The 20,016-nt window shown below is 41.4% G+C and overlaps 1 protein-coding gene across 2 annotated transcripts in view; it reads left to right on the top strand.

The window, feature by feature from the left end:
- Nucleotides 1-20,016, top strand: part of USP14 (ubiquitin specific peptidase 14) — a 38,589-nt gene that overhangs the window by 5,981 nt on the left and 12,592 nt on the right. For both annotated transcript variants that reach the window (XM_039522159.1, XM_039522160.1), the window contains exons 2-10: nucleotides 2,202-2,347; nucleotides 3,046-3,078; nucleotides 5,451-5,555; nucleotides 8,861-8,964; nucleotides 13,761-13,819; nucleotides 15,849-15,979; nucleotides 16,401-16,481; nucleotides 17,413-17,492; nucleotides 19,859-19,973. In XM_039522159.1, coding sequence (XP_039378093.1) covers nucleotides 2,202-2,347; nucleotides 3,046-3,078; nucleotides 5,451-5,555; nucleotides 8,861-8,964; nucleotides 13,761-13,819; nucleotides 15,849-15,979; nucleotides 16,401-16,481; nucleotides 17,413-17,492; nucleotides 19,859-19,973 — 854 coding nt within the window. The remainder of the gene's footprint in view (nucleotides 1-2,201; nucleotides 2,348-3,045; nucleotides 3,079-5,450; nucleotides 5,556-8,860; nucleotides 8,965-13,760; nucleotides 13,820-15,848; nucleotides 15,980-16,400; nucleotides 16,482-17,412; nucleotides 17,493-19,858; nucleotides 19,974-20,016) is intronic.

The raw sequence follows: 20,016 nt of genomic DNA, 5'->3' as shown, positions 1-20,016 counted from the left end.
GGCAGGAGTGGGGGCTACAGGTGTGGGGGGGTGGATCATAGGATCAAACACTCACTGAAGCCCCAGCAGCTGCTCAGGTGAGTGGTGTCCGTCTCCTGGCCAGAAGTCCCCTTGGCATCTCATCTCCTCCAGATGGGTGCCAGGGGAGGGGAGGGCTGCCAAGCACATATGTGCCCCCTCCCGTCTCCCCCTTCTGAGGTGCTGCTGCAGCAGCAGCTGCCTCAGTCTTCCGGTGCTGCTCTTGTGCTATAGCCTTTAGGCAGCGGCAGCAGAAGCAAAGGAGAGGTGCGCGCTGTTTTCTTTCAGTCGGGGTGGGGGCTGGGGCCCGCTCCAGGCAGGGCCAGGGGAGAAACCCAGCTCCAAATATTGGTGGAGCTGTGTCCCTGGCCCTGAATATTCCTGGAGCTCGGGCACCACAAGCCCTTGCTGCCTATGAGCCTGACTTCTGTTTTAGTTGTTTGTATAATCTTTGCTTGAATTATTTTATTTCCTTATCTAAAATAATGGAAAAACTTTGTACAGTGTATTTCTATGGATACTAAGTTTTAAAAGATAATCATATCTAAGATTATAAGGTTTATTATCTTGCAGCATATTTAACATTCAGATTGGATACTCGTGCAATTGTTTATTAGCATGGTTTACATAAGAGCTCTGTTTTTTTGTACTCCAAAACCTTCTCTGTTTGAACAAATTGCAAAAATGATTGGAACCTGCCTCTTCAAGAATGAACACTCTGACTGTACTACCCTGCTTTAAGGCTACTTATTTGTCATGAGAAACAAATGGGAGAAGTCATGGCTTTATGGCAAAAAACAAATCACAACTGTATAGAAAAAATGCAGAACAACAGGCAAATCATGCTCTTTTTACAGATTATTATGTCTGTGTGGAAAAAATTGTTTAAAATCACCCCCTGGTCATTTTCCCATAGTCTGCTATCCTGGACCTATATAAATGATGGACGATCCTTTATTAAATCACGGTTGCTTTATCCTTTATTGAAAAACCCTAAGTTGCTGGTTTTGACAGGGACAAACATACTGCCATAACTGATAGAAGCAAAATTGTTGTGGCTATCATGAATTTGCCTGATAGAGTGTAGCCTCATTATAGGGTATGCTGTGTTTCAGTGTTTTCAATTAAGTAGTAACATTCTGAAATACCTTTTAGAAATATACAACAGAATTTGATATAACCTGCTGGCTGCAGATTTACAGTTCTGCTGGAAAACCATGCTGTTTCTCTGCCATGGGTCAGTGATGGATTAGCCTAGCAACAGTTGCTATGCTGGGCCATGAATGGATTCCAGCTCTACTGCTAAGGAGTCAATTGCCTATAATATGTAAATGACTGGAGCTGCAGGACATTCCTATTGCATCCAACTACACTGAGCTAAAATCATTTTGTGACTGTACTGTACCAGCATTAAAGTATTTAACAGTGGTGGTGTAACTGGGGCTACAAAGTTAATGTGCCATTGAGTTAAAGCAAGATAGTCTGTCTGGGTACATATTTGACATGTGCAGTATGCAATTTCATGTAAATAACCTTTGTCACCAGAAGTATGAGTTTTGTTTTGGAAGAACATAGGGTTATCCCACAGAATTACACTAAGGCCTGGTCTACACTGGGGGAGGGGGGGTTGATCTAAGGTACGCAACTTCAGCTACGTGAATAGCATAGCTGAAGTCGAAGTACCTTAGCTCGAATTACTTACCCGTCCTCACGGCGCGGGATCGACGTCCGCGGCTCCCCCGTCGACTCCGCTACTGCCACTCGCTCCAGTGGAGTTCCGGAGTCGACGGGAGCACGTTCGGGGTTCGATGTATCGCGTCTAGATGAGACGCGATATATCGAACTCTGAGAAATCGATTGCTATCCGGCGGGTAGTGAAGACGTACCCTAACTGACCCATGACTGATGATAGTTGCAATCAGCATGGTCCATAGATTGGGAGGATTAACTTTTTAATGACTTCTTAAGATTGGACAGAGAAATAGTTTTGCTTGGTTTTATTGTGAAACATGAATCTTGAATAATCTTTTCAAACTTGTTGATAGCCAACTTGAAACTCAGTGTATGGTATGAGGGCTAAGGTCTTTCTTAGGTAAAATATTATATACTCATAGTTAATTCTAGAAACTAATAAACTCATGTGAAAGAGATTGATCCACATGTGTAATGCATTGTTTTTGCAGTGAACGTAAAATGGGGGAAAGAGAAATTTGATGGTGTAGAGCTGAATACTGATGAACCTCCAATGGTGTTCAAGGCTCAGCTTTTTGCATTGACTGGAGTTCAGCCAGACAGACAGAAAGTTGTGGTGAAAGGAGGAGCTCTAAAGGTAGAAATCACCAATAACTTTCTTGTATTTGTCTAATTCTGTTTAATGTTCTGATTAATGTTTAATCAACAGTAAGAATATAATGTTACAAATGTATAAATGTATGACCATGAACAGTTCAGAAAACACATAGTATTATGTGTTGATGCTGTAGGTCTGTTGCTTGTTACTGGAAAATGTATTTCAAAATACAAGTTGATTAAATGGTGGTCAACGCAAACCAGTATTTCAGAATTTTTCCCTGCACCTTTCGGATTTTCCTTGTTGCTTAAGAAATTAACAGAACTTGAACAGAACTTTCTTTCTGTATACCTCAGTTAAGAATTTTAGCTGGTTTCTGCATTGCAGGCCAGTGAAAACAATCCAGAACAGACAGTGCATCTCTGCCTTACACTTTTTATGCCAATATGACTTAATTTGGTCAATTTGCCTTCTTTTCCTTCCTTCTGAAACAGATATTGGAGCTGACTAGCTGTAAAACTATCAAGAGCCATCTAGAAAAGAGTACCTTGATGTTTTTCGTTTAGATTGACACAAGATTGGAAAAAGAAGTGTCTTTAGTAAAGTGTTCACACTTTGCTATAATGTGCTGTTCAGAGACAAATGACTAATGTTGGTGAAAGCATCAGTTAGCCTTTTGAGCCTTCTAAAAATACTGTAAGACAGTAACACAATCCTTTTCTTCCCCTGAAACATAGGATGATGAGTGGGGCAACATCAAAATCAAGAATGTAAGTATCAAAAAATCACTTGCATATTGGTAAACTGCTTAAAACTTAATCATTTTATTATAGTGATCGTCTTTTTAAGAGTCTCTCATTACTTCCATCATAAGTGGGGTGATAGTCTTATGACTTTCAGGAAAAAATAGGAACGCCATAGTGAATAATGGGAGATACACTTAATCAAAATTGTGTTTTGTAACCACGGTGACCTTTACATTTTCTGCTTTTAGACTAAATAATAATTTTAGGATGTAGTTGTCTTACCTACACATAATTTTAGGAGACCCACTGTGGAGATTTTTAACATTTGTTCTCTGGGAATATGATGAGAGAACCTTGTGAGCTAGGACCTATGGGGAAATGACAATGTCTTCCTGATATGCTTTGAGAATTTTTTTATTGCATATTACATTGATAGCCACTACTCACTCAATTGGTCTTCTAGGATTGCTTCTCTAGTATAGGGTCTGTACTGCTTTCATGAGCCTCATTGATGAGGTTTATCTGCTATTTTTCCACTCCCAGGGTAATACAAGAGATTCTTGTGATTTCGTTTTTGTTCTTTCTCTGTAGCCTACTAGCATTTTTACTCAACACATCCATGTTGTTTATCCGATATTCTGCCTGACCAGGGAAAAGCAGAGGTTGCTCCTGAGCTCTCCCTGATGGTTCTCTTCTTTCTTGCAGGAACTTGGTAGTTCCTTTCTCTTAGCTTCAGCAGCAGTCTGGTAGGGAGGGGATCTTTAATGAATAGACAGGGGAAAGTTGCTTGATTTCCCCTAGCGTGGTGGTAGCTCTCCAGCACTACTTATGCAGTATCAGCAGGGTGGTGTAGTAGATCAAAGAGCTATGGCAAAGGCACTTGCATACTATTGTGTTGAGGGCTAGACAGGTAAAATTCTGGTTTTGCACTGTGTACCAGGTGCTGGTAGCCTTCCTCCAATAATCTAACCACACTTCAGGATAATTTAAGGAATTTATACTACTTGGAGTGAGTCTCTGGGTACTTATTACTCATTTTTTGATGTATCCTTTTCATCACCAGCATCATACTTTCAAACACCGACCTGTTGGTCAAAGGGGAAGGAAATGTCTATGGTGTGGAGCCACCCAGGTTGTCATGATGGGAAGCTCCTTTTGCACACACTGGCCCAGGAAAGCACCATAGCACCAGTACCTTTCTCCCCTGACTGTCCACCTCTTGTTCTTTGGGCAATACTGTGGAGCATCCCCAACCTATTTTCCCCTCATATCTATGCCATATTGGCCACCCTTGATCAAATATTTCTCACTTCCTCAAATAGCTCCCCTGTCCTCAGAGGTGGCATCTCACTTTCCCCTCTCCTCTTAGTATTCCCATTCCAAGAGAACACACAGATCCAAACCCACAAGCCAGTCTTCATGGTAGTAAATTCAACAAGATCCCTCTCAAGCTCCCCCAAATCCTTAGCCAGAGAAGGGTGAATTTCTTCCTATTCCGAGTATTCTGAACTTGAATAATTAGCAACTTTTGCACACACGCATGTGGCGATTCTAGTAAACTTTATTTTATCTTCTCAAATCTGAGCATAGTTCTGGCTCTTAACTTCTTGACACCCAAGATCGAAGAAATGGAGGATAAAGTAATTTCCCTTGTATAGTACTGGAGTATGAAAGACTTTTGACTCTGAAGGGTCAAAAATGGAGGGAATTTTCATTTAAGGGTATTCTGTGGTTCATTAATTTTTTAGTCATAATTGGAACCTGATGTTAGTTAAAGCTGTTTGTTAGAAAGATCTTGGCTACTGACTGACAGTGTCCAGGCCAAATGGAAGCTTGCATAAAAAATACACTTCTACTCCAATATAATGCGACCCGATATAACACGAATTCGGATATAACGTGGTAAAGCAGCGCTCTGGGGGGCGGGACTGTGCACTCCGGTGGATCAAAGCAAGTTGGATATAACACGGTTTCACCTATAACACGGTAAGACTTTTTGGCTCCCGAGGACAGCGTTATATCGGGGTAGAGATGTACTAAGAAATTTTTCCTATTGTGCATTTTCTACATAATTACAAAGTCAGTAGTACTGTTTAGAGATTAATGCACTAAAATCTTTTTCTTAGTTTTCATGAAGGAAGGGTGATTTATAATTCAATATAAATATAAAAGAATAAAGCAGTAGATTCACTTCATTTTTTTGTTTCATTGGTTATCTTTTTCTTTAGAAACAAAAATGCAGTATCAAATAGACATTGTAAGAAAACACTTAGTTTACCTCCAATAGGAGATATCTGAAATTACTAAATTTTAGAGGTATGAAGATCTCTACCTTTCTTGCACTTGTATTTTTTGAATGTTCTTTAATGTGTCTGATTATATCTGCGGTGTTACAGGGGATGACATTATTAATGATGGGCTCTGCAGAGGCACTCCCTGAGGAACCAGTAGCTCGACCTGTCTTTGTGGAAGACATGACGGAGGAGCAGTTAGCCTCAGCTGTAAGCATATTTTGTACCTCAGATTCCTGTTATCTTTTGGATAACTGCACTTTTCAGTGTATTTATAATGTTTATTTAAAAGTGGATCTTAAACTATAGCTTATTTACTTATCATTTCTAGTATCTAACAAACCTGAAGGTGTTGACAATGTAATGTGACTTTGGAGGAAATGGTAAAAAGTTTGCTTTAATTTATATAGCTCATTTAACTAATGTCATTTGGCTTGAACCAACCTTCTCATGGGGTAGGCATACAGTAGAACCTCAGAGTTATGAACCCCAGAGTTACAAACTGATCAGTCAACCACACACCTCATTTGGAACCAGAAGTACACAATCAGGCAACAACACTAGAGGAAAAATAAGCCAATACAATACCGTGTTTAAATGTAAAGCACTTAAATGCTTCTTTGCCTTTTTTTTTTCTTCTGCACAGTAAAGTTTCAAAGCTATATTAAGTCAATGTTTAGTTGTAAACTTTTAAAAAAACAACCATAACATTTTGTTCAGAGTTATGAACAACCTCCATTCCCAAGATGTTCGTAACCTCAGGTTCTACTGTAGTACAGACTTCCCAGATGTGGCTCTGGAGAGGCATCTGAAGCCAGACTTGCATTGTCCTTGTGTTTTTGATCCTGGGCTTCTCTTGAACAAAGACTACTAGTAGTGTCAAATTATTTGGTGGCTTTTCTATATTCATAATAGTGCACCCTAAAAAATCCTAGTATCCTTATGTGAACATTGGTTCCCAGTTGAAAATTTGAAACTCTTTTTTTAAACTGTTGGAGTAGAGGGAATCTTCTTTGTGAGAGGAGAATCTGTGGGGGAAAAAATTGATGTAATGTTTGAAAACAAAAATTTCCCTAGTTCGGGATGTTTTTTTTTAAAAAAAAATAACTTGAATAGTTTTGTTTGCCCTTAATCTGAACTAGGAGCTCTTTTATGCTAATTAAAAAAAATACCACAAACAGCCAAGGTGACTTTTGAACACTGGCTACTGTACATGTGGAACAATAGTTCTGTTATAAATATCCATATGATGATGGCTTTGTAATTTAAGACTGACATGTATTTTAATACTTACGTAAGAGCCGCCTATGGCCTAAGAGGAAAATAATTGATACTTAAATTAAATATACCTGTGAGACTAGAGCTATCCAGTCACCTAGACTAACTTTAAATAATAGAGGTAAACAAGGAGGCATGTCAATCTTGGATCAAATTTGAAGGACTTTACATGTTACTTTTTCTCTTACCAAATTTTATGCCCCTGAATTTTTGACATCTGAATTTCAAATATGCCTATACTCTGGTTTGTTTTTTTTAAACAGACACACTAACATAGTTTGTGTAGCTAGATTAATGCTTTTTCCCAAAAATGCATCCAAATGCATAGTTGACTCATTTTGTACAAATCAATTTTTCCTGATATCTGGCTCACTTTTTATTAAATAAGCTTTACAAAATATAATGTATTTGTGCAATCATTTCTAATGGTTCCTGAAATTGTTATAGTCCAGTTATTACATTAGTATGACCATTTTCTTTGTTTAAGAAGTTAAATCAATATTTTTAAAATGTAAACTTCAGGACCTCAGAAATTCAAACAACTTTAACTCCTCCCTGTAAACTAGTGATAAAGCAAAGCAGTATTTTAACAATTTAACTATGGATTTCATTACTTTTCAGAGTTCTGCTGAGAACATAGACATTGTTTTGACATTGATTTGATTATATTACAACTACACCTCTATCCCGCTATAACGTGACTGATATAATGCGGGTTTGCATACAATGCAGTAAAGCTCTGACATGCTGCTCTGAGCAGTGTGTTAAGGGTGCCGGGCCAGGCTGGGGCCAAGGGGTTCGATAAGGGGCAGAGGGTCTTGGGGGTGGTCAGGGGCTCCTCCCCTCCCCCCAGGGTCTGGGGGGCAGGAGCTGTGGGAGGGCACTTTTGGGGACCCTGCAGTCCCAGAGTGGCCAGGGGGATTAGCAGGGGGCCGGGAGCAGCCCGCTCTGCTTTCCTCGTCCCGGCCCCAGCCATGTCCCTTGCGGGAAGGGGCTTGGTGGAAGGGATCCCCCCACACTCAACAGCAGCGGCGGAAGCGGAGTATCCGGGCCCCAGCCCACTCCACTCCGCCAGCTCCCAGCCACAGCGCTCCACTTGCCGCCGCAGGTGAGTATGGAGGGCGTCCTTTCCCCAACCTCCCCGCACTCACCTGTGGTAGGAAGCAGAGCGCCGCAGCTGGGAGGTGGCAGAGTGGAGCAGGCTGGAGCCACGTTGCTCCACTTCTCGCTGCTGGTGAGTGCGGAGGGCGTCCTTTCCCCAACTCACTGGCAGCGGGAAGCCCAGCCCCAGCCAGCTCCACTCCACCAGCTCCCAGCCATGACGCTCCACTTCCCGCCGCGGGTGAGTGCAGGACCTTTCCCCAGCCACCCCACAGTGACATGGCTGGGGCCGGGGCAAGGAAAGCGCAGCGGGCTGGGGCCGTGTCGCTCCGCTTCCCACCGCAGATGAGTGCGGGGTGGCATCCTTTCCCCAACCTCCCTGCACTCACCGATGGCAGGAAGTGGAGCGCCGCAGCTGGGAGCTGGCGTAGTGGAGTGGACTGGGGCCTGACTGCTCTGTTTCCTGCTGCTGCCAGTGAGTGCCTGTCAGGGGGTGGTGGTGGATAGGGGTTGGAGCAGTCAGGGAAATGGTGGGTTGGGTAGGGGGTGGGGTCCTGGAGGTGATTAGAGATGAGGGTTTCTGGAGGGAGCAGTCAGGGAACAAGGAACGGGGGGCGGGGGGGAAGCAAGTTTGATATAACGTAGTGAGATTTTTTTGTCTCCCAAGGACCGCATTATATCGGGGTAGAGGCATATCATTAAAAATGCATGCAAGATTATCAAGGCAATCAGCAAAAAAAAATATTTTAACGTTTGAATTTGATTATAATTGGAACCTCTGTAAATGTGCTCCTTTTTAGGAGATTTGTCCTCTAAATTTCATTCTGTTCACTATACCAAAACGTACACAAAAATAAAATGAAGCACTCCTGAATGTTTTTAAAAGCACTTAAGTGCACTAAAATGTAAAATACTTAAAACTAACAAGATAATAGAACTAAAAATAAATACACTTTACAAAAATAAATTTGAATTAATAGATTTATTAGATAAAATTTGATGTAACGTGATGGTGGATCAGGTTTCTTTAATTTCAGATCTGTCCTAACAAGCTACTGTCTGAGTTACAGTATTTATACCAAAATAATTTAAAATGTCTCTTAAATCTTCAAGCACCGTGTATATTTCCTTGGCAGATGGAGTTACCATGTGGTTTGACAAATCTTGGCAACACTTGTTACATGAATGCTACAGTTCAGTGTATCCGCTCTGTGCCAGAACTGAAAGAGGCCCTTAAGAGGTAGGGTTCAGTACAAAAGTACTAAGATTAAAATTGTTTTCCTTGGATTATGAAGTGTCTGTTGTGTAAAATTGTCGTCTTAATAGAGTTACAGACTAATAGAAGCATTGTGTTGGTTACATCTTTGTCGTTACTAAGAAGTCAAAGCAGCTGCATATTTATAGAAGCTAAAATATTTTTAAGAGAATTGGTTCTGTCTCACTAAAAAAAGTTCACATCCAAATTCTGATCCAGTCTATTGCAAATAAGACTTCACAAAACTGTTTAGGCAGGTTGCTGAACTTTGATCATCTACTCTTCTTGGGTTTACGTATATTCTGTTTTTGTCTAAAGTATTATGATCTCTCCTTTTTAAAAAAAAAAAAAAAAACAACCTGTTATGCAGTTAACTTAAGAACCAGTCCTGTTCCTTTGCAAAAACACTTTTCCATAACTCTGTCCACTAATTTGTTTGCAAACTGTCCAATTACAGATTATATAGCTTGTGATGTTCAGTATGTTGCATTTTGTTGGCAACACAATGAAAGATTTAGTTTTATAAATCCACAAGCATTTTTTTAGTACACTTAGTACTTCCTAATTTTCCTGACTCTTCTAGATTGAGGTGTGGAAACAATCAATTTCTACACTGATTTAATTGTGAGTAATGCACCGTCTTGAGGGTCAGCAAGATAAATAAATCTATTCTTCCAAACTTACCATTGGAGAATTCCAGTGAGAGAGCCAACAGGCATACAATATGAGAGGTCTTCAACACTGAAGAATTGTGGGAATAATGGTCATTTAGGCAAGATTACATCACTCATGTAGAATGATCAAAACTCTTGACGCTTCTGCACTTGACTTGGTTTCCCCAGTACTCCTGATGAATTCTGTGATCACCCTTCAGCTCTCTTCCCTTCCCCCCCCCCAAATCCTGAGATGTGGATTCAGCGGTGAGGCTCCACCCGACCCTGAAACAGCGTGAGGGCCAGGCCTATCCCAGAAACACCCCAGGGCCCTGCCCCTCTGTACCAGCTGTGGGCGGGCAGGCAGGCAGGCTTAGCACAGCAGGATCTAACAATGGAAGGGCTTATTATGGAAGGGATTGAGGTGTGGGTTAAGAGGGTTCTGGGTGGGGCAGTTTGGGTGTAGGTGGCTCAGTGGGGAGGGTCTGGATGTGATGGGGGATGGGGTTACAGCTGCAGGGGCAATGGGACTATGCAGCAGGTCAGGTGAAGGTGGTTGGGGCTCAGTGTGGGGGGTTGTCTGGGTGTGGCAGGGGGGTTTGGGTGATGGGGAATGGGGTGGGCGTGGTCCGGAGGCCGCTGGGTGGGGCTCAGTGCAGTGGGGGTCCAGGTGAATAGGAACTGAGGCTTGTGGTATGGGTTCAAATGCAGGGGGCCCAGCAGGGGGTGGGGCTTGGTGGGGAGATGATCTGGGAGCAGGGTTGGGGGGTTTGGATGTAGGGGGAGGAGCTTGCTGGGGGTCCAGATGCAGGGGAGCATTGGCAGGTGGCAGGTGAGGCTCAGTGTGTAGGTCTGGGTATGAGGGCTTCCGGATGCATGGGGGTTGGATGGGGGAGCAGCTCCCTGTACAGTGACCCCTTCCCATGCAGCTGAAGAGAGATGGGGGCAGGAAGTGTGGGGGGGAGGTCAGGGGGGAAGAGCTTCCTGCAGCTGGGGAGGTTTCTGGGGTGGGTCTGACCCGGCCTCAGTCCCAGCTACTCCTTGCAGGGAACATGTGCTCCTCCCCCAGCCCAGATGGGACTGCAAGCTGAGCCCATTGCAGGGTAGGAGCCGCTGGGGAGGGCCAGGTACGGGGTGGGGTTGAGACTTGGGTGGGGGAAGATTGGGAGGGGTCTGAGTCGGGGGGGGGGGAGGTTTGGATGCTTGGGGGTTGGGTGGACAGGGGGTGAGTCTGACCAAGCACCACCTGGGGAGTCCCCAAGCCCCCTGTCCGCCCCCAGTAATTTAGCTCACTGTTGGCTGCCCCAAGTGCCCGAAACGATGCACCTGAGCTGCTGGGGAGTGGCTTATGATTGCTCTTGCAGCTTCCCTTTGATTCCCCGTCAGAGAGTCATTTTTCTGTAGGGAAACAAAGAAATCTGCAGGGGACATGAATTCTGCACCCACAGAGTCATGCAGAATTCCCCCAGGAGTAACATGTACAGTAATACTGATTATCCAAATACTTATTCAAATTAATTGCCTTCCATTCTATTCAATAATCAAGATTTGACTGTTAAAGTAATGAGTCTGGCCTCAATGTTGCCTTGTAGTAACTTTGATAGCTATTTCTAGGCTGCAAAATTTATACATCTAACTACACTGGAAAACTCTTAAGAAATAATCTTGGGGGAGGGATCCCATAAATCTTAATTTCAGTCAGGAAATCTTTTTCATACTTAGTTTTAGTGCTGTATTTAGTATCTTAAATATTACATGGGTGAGTGTCAAAATATATCCTATAAAACTGTCAGGATGCAATAAAAGGTGGCAGTATTCTATCTGCTGGGATACCAGCCCTAGAAAAAGACAGATTCACTGCTCTGAATGGTGTTTGTAGGACTCACCTTCTCTCTTGATGGCAGCACAAAAGAATAGTGAGGAGGGAAGTAAAGCTGAGTTAGCTCAGCTGGGCAAGCTTAGTGTTCTGGTTTCACTTCACATCAGCTACCCTATTGAGGTCTCTAGGAGCGTCATCCCCCTTTAGCTTCCCATGGTTGATGTACCCTTTTCTGATGAAAAGGATACTCTCCCTGACATCAATTTTTGTGGAAGCCAGGTCCAAGGTTGAAGTAAGAGTAGTACAGATCACTCTTCCTATCTTGGAGGAGCCTGTTTCCTCAGAGCTCCTCCTCTACGTACTAAAGTAATGGCTCAATTAGGAAGAGGAATTTGATATAGGAGTAGCAGGAGAGGCTCCCAGACTTGCCCAGCAGTGAGTGTAGCAGCAGCGTCACCTGACTGAAAATATGTACCTGAACTACTACTCCTCAAAGAAAGATCTGTTCCATCCATTACTTCCCTCTGAGTGGAGCAGGGAAGAAAGGGTGCCCACCAGCTCTATAAATTTTGAATAAAATTTAATCTTAAGAGCGTAAGAACTACCATACTGGGTCAGACCATGGTCCATCTTGCCCAGTATCCTGTCTCCAATAGTAGTCCATACCAGAGCTTCAGGTACAATGTACAGAACAGGGTATCAAGTGATCCATCCTTGTCTTGCTCTCCTAGCTTCTGGTAGTCGGAGGTTTAGGGTTGCCTCAACCATGGGTTTCAGTCCCTGATCATGTTGGCTAATAGCCATTGATGGACCTACCCTCCGTGAACTTACCTAGTTCTTTTTTTAACCCAGTTATACTTTTGGGTATCACAGCATCTCATGGCAATGAGCTCCACAGGTTAGTTGTACATTGTGTGAAAAAGTACTTCCTCTTGTTCGTATTGAACCTCCTGCCTATTAATTTCATTGGGTGACCCCTACTTTATGTATTGTGTGAAAAGGTAAAGAACACTTCTGTATTCACTCTTTCTACATCATTTATGATTTTATAGACCTCTATCATATCCCCCCTTAGTCATCTCTTTTTTTAACTGAACTAATCTCTTTCGTCTCTCCTCATGGAAGTCATTCCATACCCTTGATCATCTTGGCCTTTCTCTAACTTTTTCCAGTTCTACTAAATACTTTCTGAGGTGGGTTGACCAGAACTAGACACAATATTCAGTTGTGGGCACACCATGATTTATAGTAGCATTACGATATTTTCCGTCTTATTTTCTATCCTTTCCTATAGTTCCTAACATGCTGTTAGCGTTTGAAAAGGCTGCACGTTGAGCGGAAGTTTTCAGAGAACTATCCACAGTGACTCTAAATATCTTAATCTCGTAAGATGGAGGAAGGTGCATTGGATATTTCAGAAATTTCGAAGGAGTAACTCCTGCATATGCTCCCCTTTCCTGTGCTTTTCTAAATAAAATACATTCTTCTCCTTGGTAGAAATCAGGATTGGACACACCAGAAATGTACCCCATTTTGTTCCATACGTTTGGTGAACATTCTCTTCCTTCCCCCCCCTCCAACCTCCCAGCTGGCTGGGAACCTGCTTGGGGACATGAACTCCTTTTGGTTACTTACTCTCTTGTCCCCATTCTCTTCTCCTTGCAACACTTCATTGTTGCATAAGAGAGAGATGTATGACAATAGCTACCAGAACTAGTGGTCTCCCCTCAACTTTGATCTGCTTTAACCACTGAGTGTGGCTATTCCTCCCCACCTTGGCTCAAATCATTTTAGGAAGCAGATGTTATTGCTCCCATGTGAAGCAGTAGAAACCTGTGGTTAGGCAAGCGTTCAGCCTTACTTTTCATGTGCTAAGCAAGGAAAGACTCCTCTTCTAAGAAACAGGAAGAGAAGGGGGACAGAATTAAATGAAAGTAGAGTGTATGCAAAAGTACATAGAATTAAAATAATCAAATTTTTAATAATTTTTTTTTCATTTACCCTTAAGCAAAAGTGATTTGAGGGATGCTAGCCTTTCCTTTGTTTCAGTGTGATTATAGCAGAAATGATGGTTTGGGGTGGGTGTCAAAGCACTAGACTAGAGGATGTATGCTGCCAGGAGGTAAATACTTGGATTACATCAAGTTCAGTGAATCTCCCCAGAACCCTTTTTCAGAATGTTTTTTTTAATTTCTATCTGACCATTTTATCCACTCTCCTCTTTTGTGAATTAAAAACCTGGTGTTTATTTTTTAAAAAATTTATATGGTTTCGTTTAATTGCATGCAAATTATTTGAATCTCTTTTAGGTATGCTGGTGCCTTAAGAGCTTCAGGAGAAATGGCCTCTGCTCAGTATATTACTGCAGGTCAGTATTTGGATTAGAACACAGTGTTTTTGCTATTATGTAACTTTACCTCTTGGCAGCTGGAGTCCAGGATTGTTGTTGCAAGTCTTTCATGTGTGTTTTTCTTTGGAGTTTATGCCTTGGTAACTCCAGAGCACTGAGGGGTTCATTTTAACTTTTATCAACTAATGTACTTCTAAGGAATAGACTAATCTTGGATGCAAGGCATACTTTTCTGCACCTTCCAAAATCTACTCCAACAAAGGTATACTTGGAGTAGTGTGGATTACTCACATGAAACTAGGCACAATCTAACCTAAAATGTAAATCATTATAGCCCTTATTTCTTAAGTATGGTTTAAAGTAATTGAGACTTTAAAGCACTCCTCTCTATCATTTGAGGTGAACACTTGCCATGTAAACATTTTAGTGGACAGTTCTTGTTTTTCACTTAATATAGGCTATAACTGTACTTCTGGAACTCACCATCCCAGTGACACTACATTTAATAGATGTTATTGGCCTTGCAATACCACTGGAGTAATATTGACTGCTATCCTCAATATGCCATAATCCTTATCCTAGAGATTCAAACATCCATAATAGTGTCGTATATTTAATCTCCAAAGGGAAAGTCACATTTTATTTTGGTGCTGGTGCTGGTGGTCTGGGTAGCAGGAGCTCACAAAGGCCCAGTATCTCTGAGCTCTAACTAGAACTCTAGTTAGACCCTTTACATTTGAACAAGGGTACTACTTGTCCACTTTGTTTTCTTTTTTTACTCTATTTCATTGCCCCACTAAGATGCTGGGCCAGCACACTGGGATTTCTACCAGTCCATTTAAGGAAAAACAAAACAAAATAAAGAAGGAAAGGTCCAGTTTGTGGGTATGCCTGCTGATCGAATTTTGGGGTGGTAAGTTCAATGGTTACTCTATACAACCATGCCTGCCCCTTCCCCTCTCACTGCCTCTACTTTGTGTCCCTTATTATTTTCTTTTGAGGTGACAACATTGCTTCTGAGGAGTCTAATACATTGATAAGTAAATCCTTAGTTAACTCTTTGGTGCTGGGCTGGTCAGGAGCTCCTGCATGACACACGGGCATTTTTTTTAATGCCTGTGTCATATTGAGATAATGCCTCTTGGAGTCAGTATTTAAGAGATGTTGGATCACAGGAACAGGAAGAAACTGGCCATAAAACTTAGTTCTTTTTGTTATAAAATAACGTTAGCTATATCCATTGGTATAAAAGCTTCATGCCTCAGTCTTCTTCCTGTAAAGCCTACATCACAGGCTGTTGTGAGCAGCCGTCAGTGTCTGTAAAGCGCTTTGTGAACTTGAAGTGCTGTATAATGGGTACATTTTTTTTTTAGAAAGAAGAGTAATATATGCAGCTAGGAACGGGGGGGAAAGTTGTGTTGTGTGTTGCCACTGAACATATTCTTAATCAGCATCATCCACTACACTGCAAATAGTTTTGAACTTGCTGCACTGGTGTACATTCACTTGCTTTCCTGGGTGCGAAATTTAAGTATTCTGTGAAGAATTTTAAGTGTGGAAAAATCAAGTTTAGTTTTGGTCCTATCAGCAATAAGTGACACTTAAGTCACTGTGGCTTTCAGTTATAGAAAGTGGATCTTAACCTGAAGACCTTTTTTTTTTAGGTATAGACATGTTACAAAGACATTGTGCCTCAGGAGTGTGTTAAATAGCTTTTGGTGAATGAAGATTCTATTTTTGGGCTGTTAGTGAGGAACCAGCTTCAAACGGCAAGGCACTATGTGCCTATCTTTCATATCTGGGTCATTTGTTACACCTGCATAATCATATTTGCAGGCACATTTTGCCGGTGCATGTATTGTAACTACTGTTAAACAATTTGGTCCTATGGTGAAAAGTTCTAATTTGACACTGTTAAAAGTGTTCCCTTTGAATATTGTTGCCTTCTTGCTGTTAATTTTAACTACTAGTTTGCTGTAATATTTTTAAGTTGATCTTTTTAAATTTAATTTTTTTATTTTCAAAACTCACTTGCTTTATTTTTAAGCTCTTAGAGATTTGTTTGATTCCATGGATAAAACGTCCTCCAGCATCCCACCCATCATTCTCCTGCAGTTTTTACACATGGCCTTCCCACAATTTGCAGAAAAAGGTGATCAAGGCCAATATCTCCAACAGGTAAAAACTTTCACTTAACTACCAATACAGTATATGGTGTCCAAGCAATACATTTCTGGAAAAGATGTATTTATGAAATAACTTATTCTGTCATAAAATACAGTTGCAAAGCATTAACTCAACAGAAAATAACTACTTTTAGCTGTTGAAGTCCAAATATTATTCTGTAGCCTTTTGTATCCCAAAAGCTAGATGTTTTTGTGAGGTGTAGAAAAAAAAAGTTGCATGCAGAGTCAAACACTAGCTCAGCAAAATGAGTATTTTTGGAATGGCAACAAGTTCATAGTTAATGAATCGTCAGGTTCCAAACTTCATGTTATAATCAGGGGATTGATGATAGTTTCATAATAGTACATATCTAACATCATAAATGCCAATTATTGATATCTAGTCAAGTTTCAATATTCTGTTTTTTTCATAGGATGCCAATGAATGCTGGGTACAAATGATGAGGGTACTGCAGCAAAAGCTGGAAGGGATAGAAGGTGATGCTCTTATGGAGGTAATTGAATTCATCTTACATTATTCTATGATTCTGACTATAGATGCGGCTATAATGCAGTATTCATGATTTACATTCCTATTGGGTGAGTATGTCAATAAATAGTTGAACCAATTTCATTAGGTTGGAGCATTACCAGGTTCTCCTTAGGTTATATTTATAGTCTAATAAATGAAATTGCCTCATGATGTTGAGGGCCAGTGCAAGGCCCTCCATGCTACTTAAATCGCACGTTGGGGTGCCTGTGCTATGGAAGGAGTCTCCATGTTGGCCAGTGTGGAAGGCCACAGTGGTGAAGGGCCACAGGATTAGTGCTTATGTGAGTCCAGTGGCCCTAATATTCTGTTAATTTGATATGATGTTGGCTGTTTCTGAAAACCATCATCGTGCTTTGTGGATTCAGAGAAGGATGTCAGCAGGAATGCTGCGGCAAACAGGATTAGCTTAGTTAATTCACCAAGAACTTTATTTCCTCCAGGGTTAAGGGCGAGACTTCCCCCAAAGTGTAGCTTTAAAAAAAAAAAACTTTGTGGAGTGTCTTGGTTTACAAAGGTCAGTGATAAAACAGCTTTGTTTATAGTTTAAAAAGTATTATAGAGAACTTTACCTTTCAATGAAAAATAAAGTGATGCTGTTTTTAATAACAAAGGCATTTGCTGTTTCTTGCCAGTATTATGGTCTGAAGAGACTGCTTTCACAGTAATTACATGCTAACGTTGGTGTCTAGTCTAAATCTTTTTCACTCTGATAGGGAGACTAAGCAAATGAAATTTCAACTTACCTAGTTTTCTTGTGTAACCATAGGTATGTGTTCTTTTGGAATGAATAGGTATTAATGAACTATCTTTTAAAAGTACTTAATTGTAGTCTGAATGGAAAAGATTGTGTTTGTTTGCTACTTAAAATTATAAGAAGAGAACCTGTTTTGCAGACCGACTCTGGAGTTCCGGCAGCAGCTTCTAAAAAGAAGAGTTTAGTTGATCAGTTCTTCAGCATTGAATTTGAAACAACGTATCCTAAGGATTTTCAATCAAGATCTAAAGAGCCGTAGTGATTTAGTTACTCAGAGTAGGGAAGGGATTTCACACATAAGGGATAACATAAATGAAAAGCTTAACCCAGGAGAGGCTAGAGAGAGAAGATACTTGGCTAAAAGGTGCATCTGTTATTGTAGAAGTACATAAAAGCACATCACAAAAATTAGAATAAGCAGTAACAGGAAAAATGGTACCTTTGGAAACTTTTTTTAAAAAACAAAGCTTAAATACCCAGTGGCTCTTCGTTAGAAACTAATAGCATTTGAAGTTCTTTGCCTCAGGAAATGCTGAGAGTCTACTTTTACATGGATACCAACGATATCTTAATATAAAAGGGACTAGATGGGCACTCATTTAGTCACTAATTTGAGTGTTGCTGATGTTCTTGGCAATGTACAAAACATGAAGTAAACTATCCCTTTCCTGAGGAATTTTGTCAAATGCAACAAATACATAACAAATAAGTCTCTCACTGTCAGGTGACTAGGAAGTGGATTCATCATACAATTTTCAGAGAGTAGCATTTTTTATAGAAAAATAATTTGTTTAGGGAGGTGGATCAAGACTGACACGCTCCACAGAAGTGGCATTTCAGCCATAGTGTACTATTCTTTAACATCTACCCATAATGGAACTGAGTGCCATATTTGGGCCTGGGGAGTATTTTTTCCCCTGGATGTATGGGGAAGGACCTGAGGCAGTTTGTTTACTTTTCTGAGATGTTGAGAGGGAAATATCTGTTAAGATCAGGGTAGTCATCCTATATAACTTGATGCAGAGTCAGGCAAAGCAAGAGGGGCCATGCTTTTCTGCTTTCATACTATGGACCTCATTTTAGTTTTTGAGCCTCTAAACTGTGGGTGGAGGAGCAGAATGCATAGGGTAGGAGAATAGATACATAGGTCAGTGGCATGATGAAATGAGTCCACAGAAAGTTTCGGGTGTCGCTTGGAGAATGGGGAGAACATGGTAATGGAAGGGCCTTTGGAACAGAGATGAAAGTGTAGGGAAGGGAAGAGATAGCTGATAGGGAGATTAGGAGGTGCATGGTGGAAGGAACTGCAAATGAGGAAAGCCTGGACATAAGTGATCCACTAACAAGTGGTCACCTGATAGAAAGAACAGTGAAAGGAGGCGAAGGATAAAATTAGAGATGAGGAAGTGATGGGGAAACTAGTTATAGAGTTGAGGAAGAAAGAGAGGAAGTTGAGATAGGAAGGAAGAAGGTATGGAAGGGGATGTGTACAATCATTAAGGATACGATTTAGTCACGGATTCAGTAACTTTACTGGATGTCTGTGACTTCCTCAGCTGTCAGCGGCTGAAGGCGAGGCTGTGCACACCCCTCTGACCCCCATGGCTGCCATTGGGACTGTGCGGCCCCTCTGCAGCTTCGGCTGGGGCTGCAGCCATGATTGCTGCTTTCCCCTCTCCCCCCCAATGGCTGGCACCAGGGCCATATGCCCCTGCGCCCAGTGACTGCGGCCAAGGCCATGCATCCCTGCTCTGCAGCTTCAGGGCCAGAACCAGGGCTGTGTGCTCTCTACTTCCTCATCTCCCCCCACAAACTGTGCTGGGGCCGAAGCCAGGGCTTTGCCCCCTCCCCACCCATGGTAGTGGGACTAATTCTGTCATTTTCCCCCCTCTCCCGCTCCAGCCATCATTCCTCTTCCCTCCCTAGCCTTGCCCCCTGGTTAGTTTTAGTAAAGTCACAGTCAGACTCCCGTGAATTTTTGCTTATTGTCCGTGACTTTTTTTTTTTAGTAAAAAATAACCGTGACAACATCTTAACCTTAACCATTATAAAATACCTATCAGTTTTCAAAGAGATGGCTGTTCAGTGGTCTGAAGTGCGGGGACCGTGGGAGATAGCAGATGTAGAAGAACTTAGGGCAATTGTCTCTACTCCCCTCATTTGTCTCGACTCCCCTAATTCGCTATCAGTGGCGTGTAATGTCAAAGCAGATCCCAGGATTTGATATTGGCAAACCAAATAGAGTAAAATGGCCTTTGAAAGGTGGTGTCAACAAAACGTGTATTGCGAGCTGTGGCTGTTTCCATGAATTAACACTCTAGACATTAGACTGGTTAAAGCAGAGAAGAGTGGGTGGAGATTTATTTAACAGAAGGGCTTTTCAGTGTTCCAAATCTTAGTAGTTTCTTTCTGATATTAAAACCACATTTACGTAAAAATTAAGCCTTCTAAAGGGAGGAGTAAAAATACTATCTAATCAGGAGCTTCAGATTGTATTAACTGTTTAGTATTCCATTGATCCTACTAATGTAAATAGAGCATAGTTCAGCTCTTAGGGTATGATGGTTTTCCTTAAGTGCATGAAGCATGAAATGTACAGAATCAGAAGAAGAGGAAGTAACTAAAGGAAAAGAGAATCAGCTTCAACTTAGCTGCTTTATTAATCAAGAAGTCAAATATCTTTTTACAGGACTTAAATTGGTAAGTAGTATTAAATATATCTTGTTTGATTTATATTCTAAAT

This window comes from Mauremys reevesii, linkage group 2, assembly GCF_016161935.1.
Source record: "Mauremys reevesii isolate NIE-2019 linkage group 2, ASM1616193v1, whole genome shotgun sequence".
NCBI lineage: Eukaryota > Metazoa > Chordata > Testudines > Geoemydidae > Mauremys > Mauremys reevesii.
Note: the sequence above shows the minus strand (reverse complement) of the source record. Positions and strands in the feature narration are given on the sequence as shown.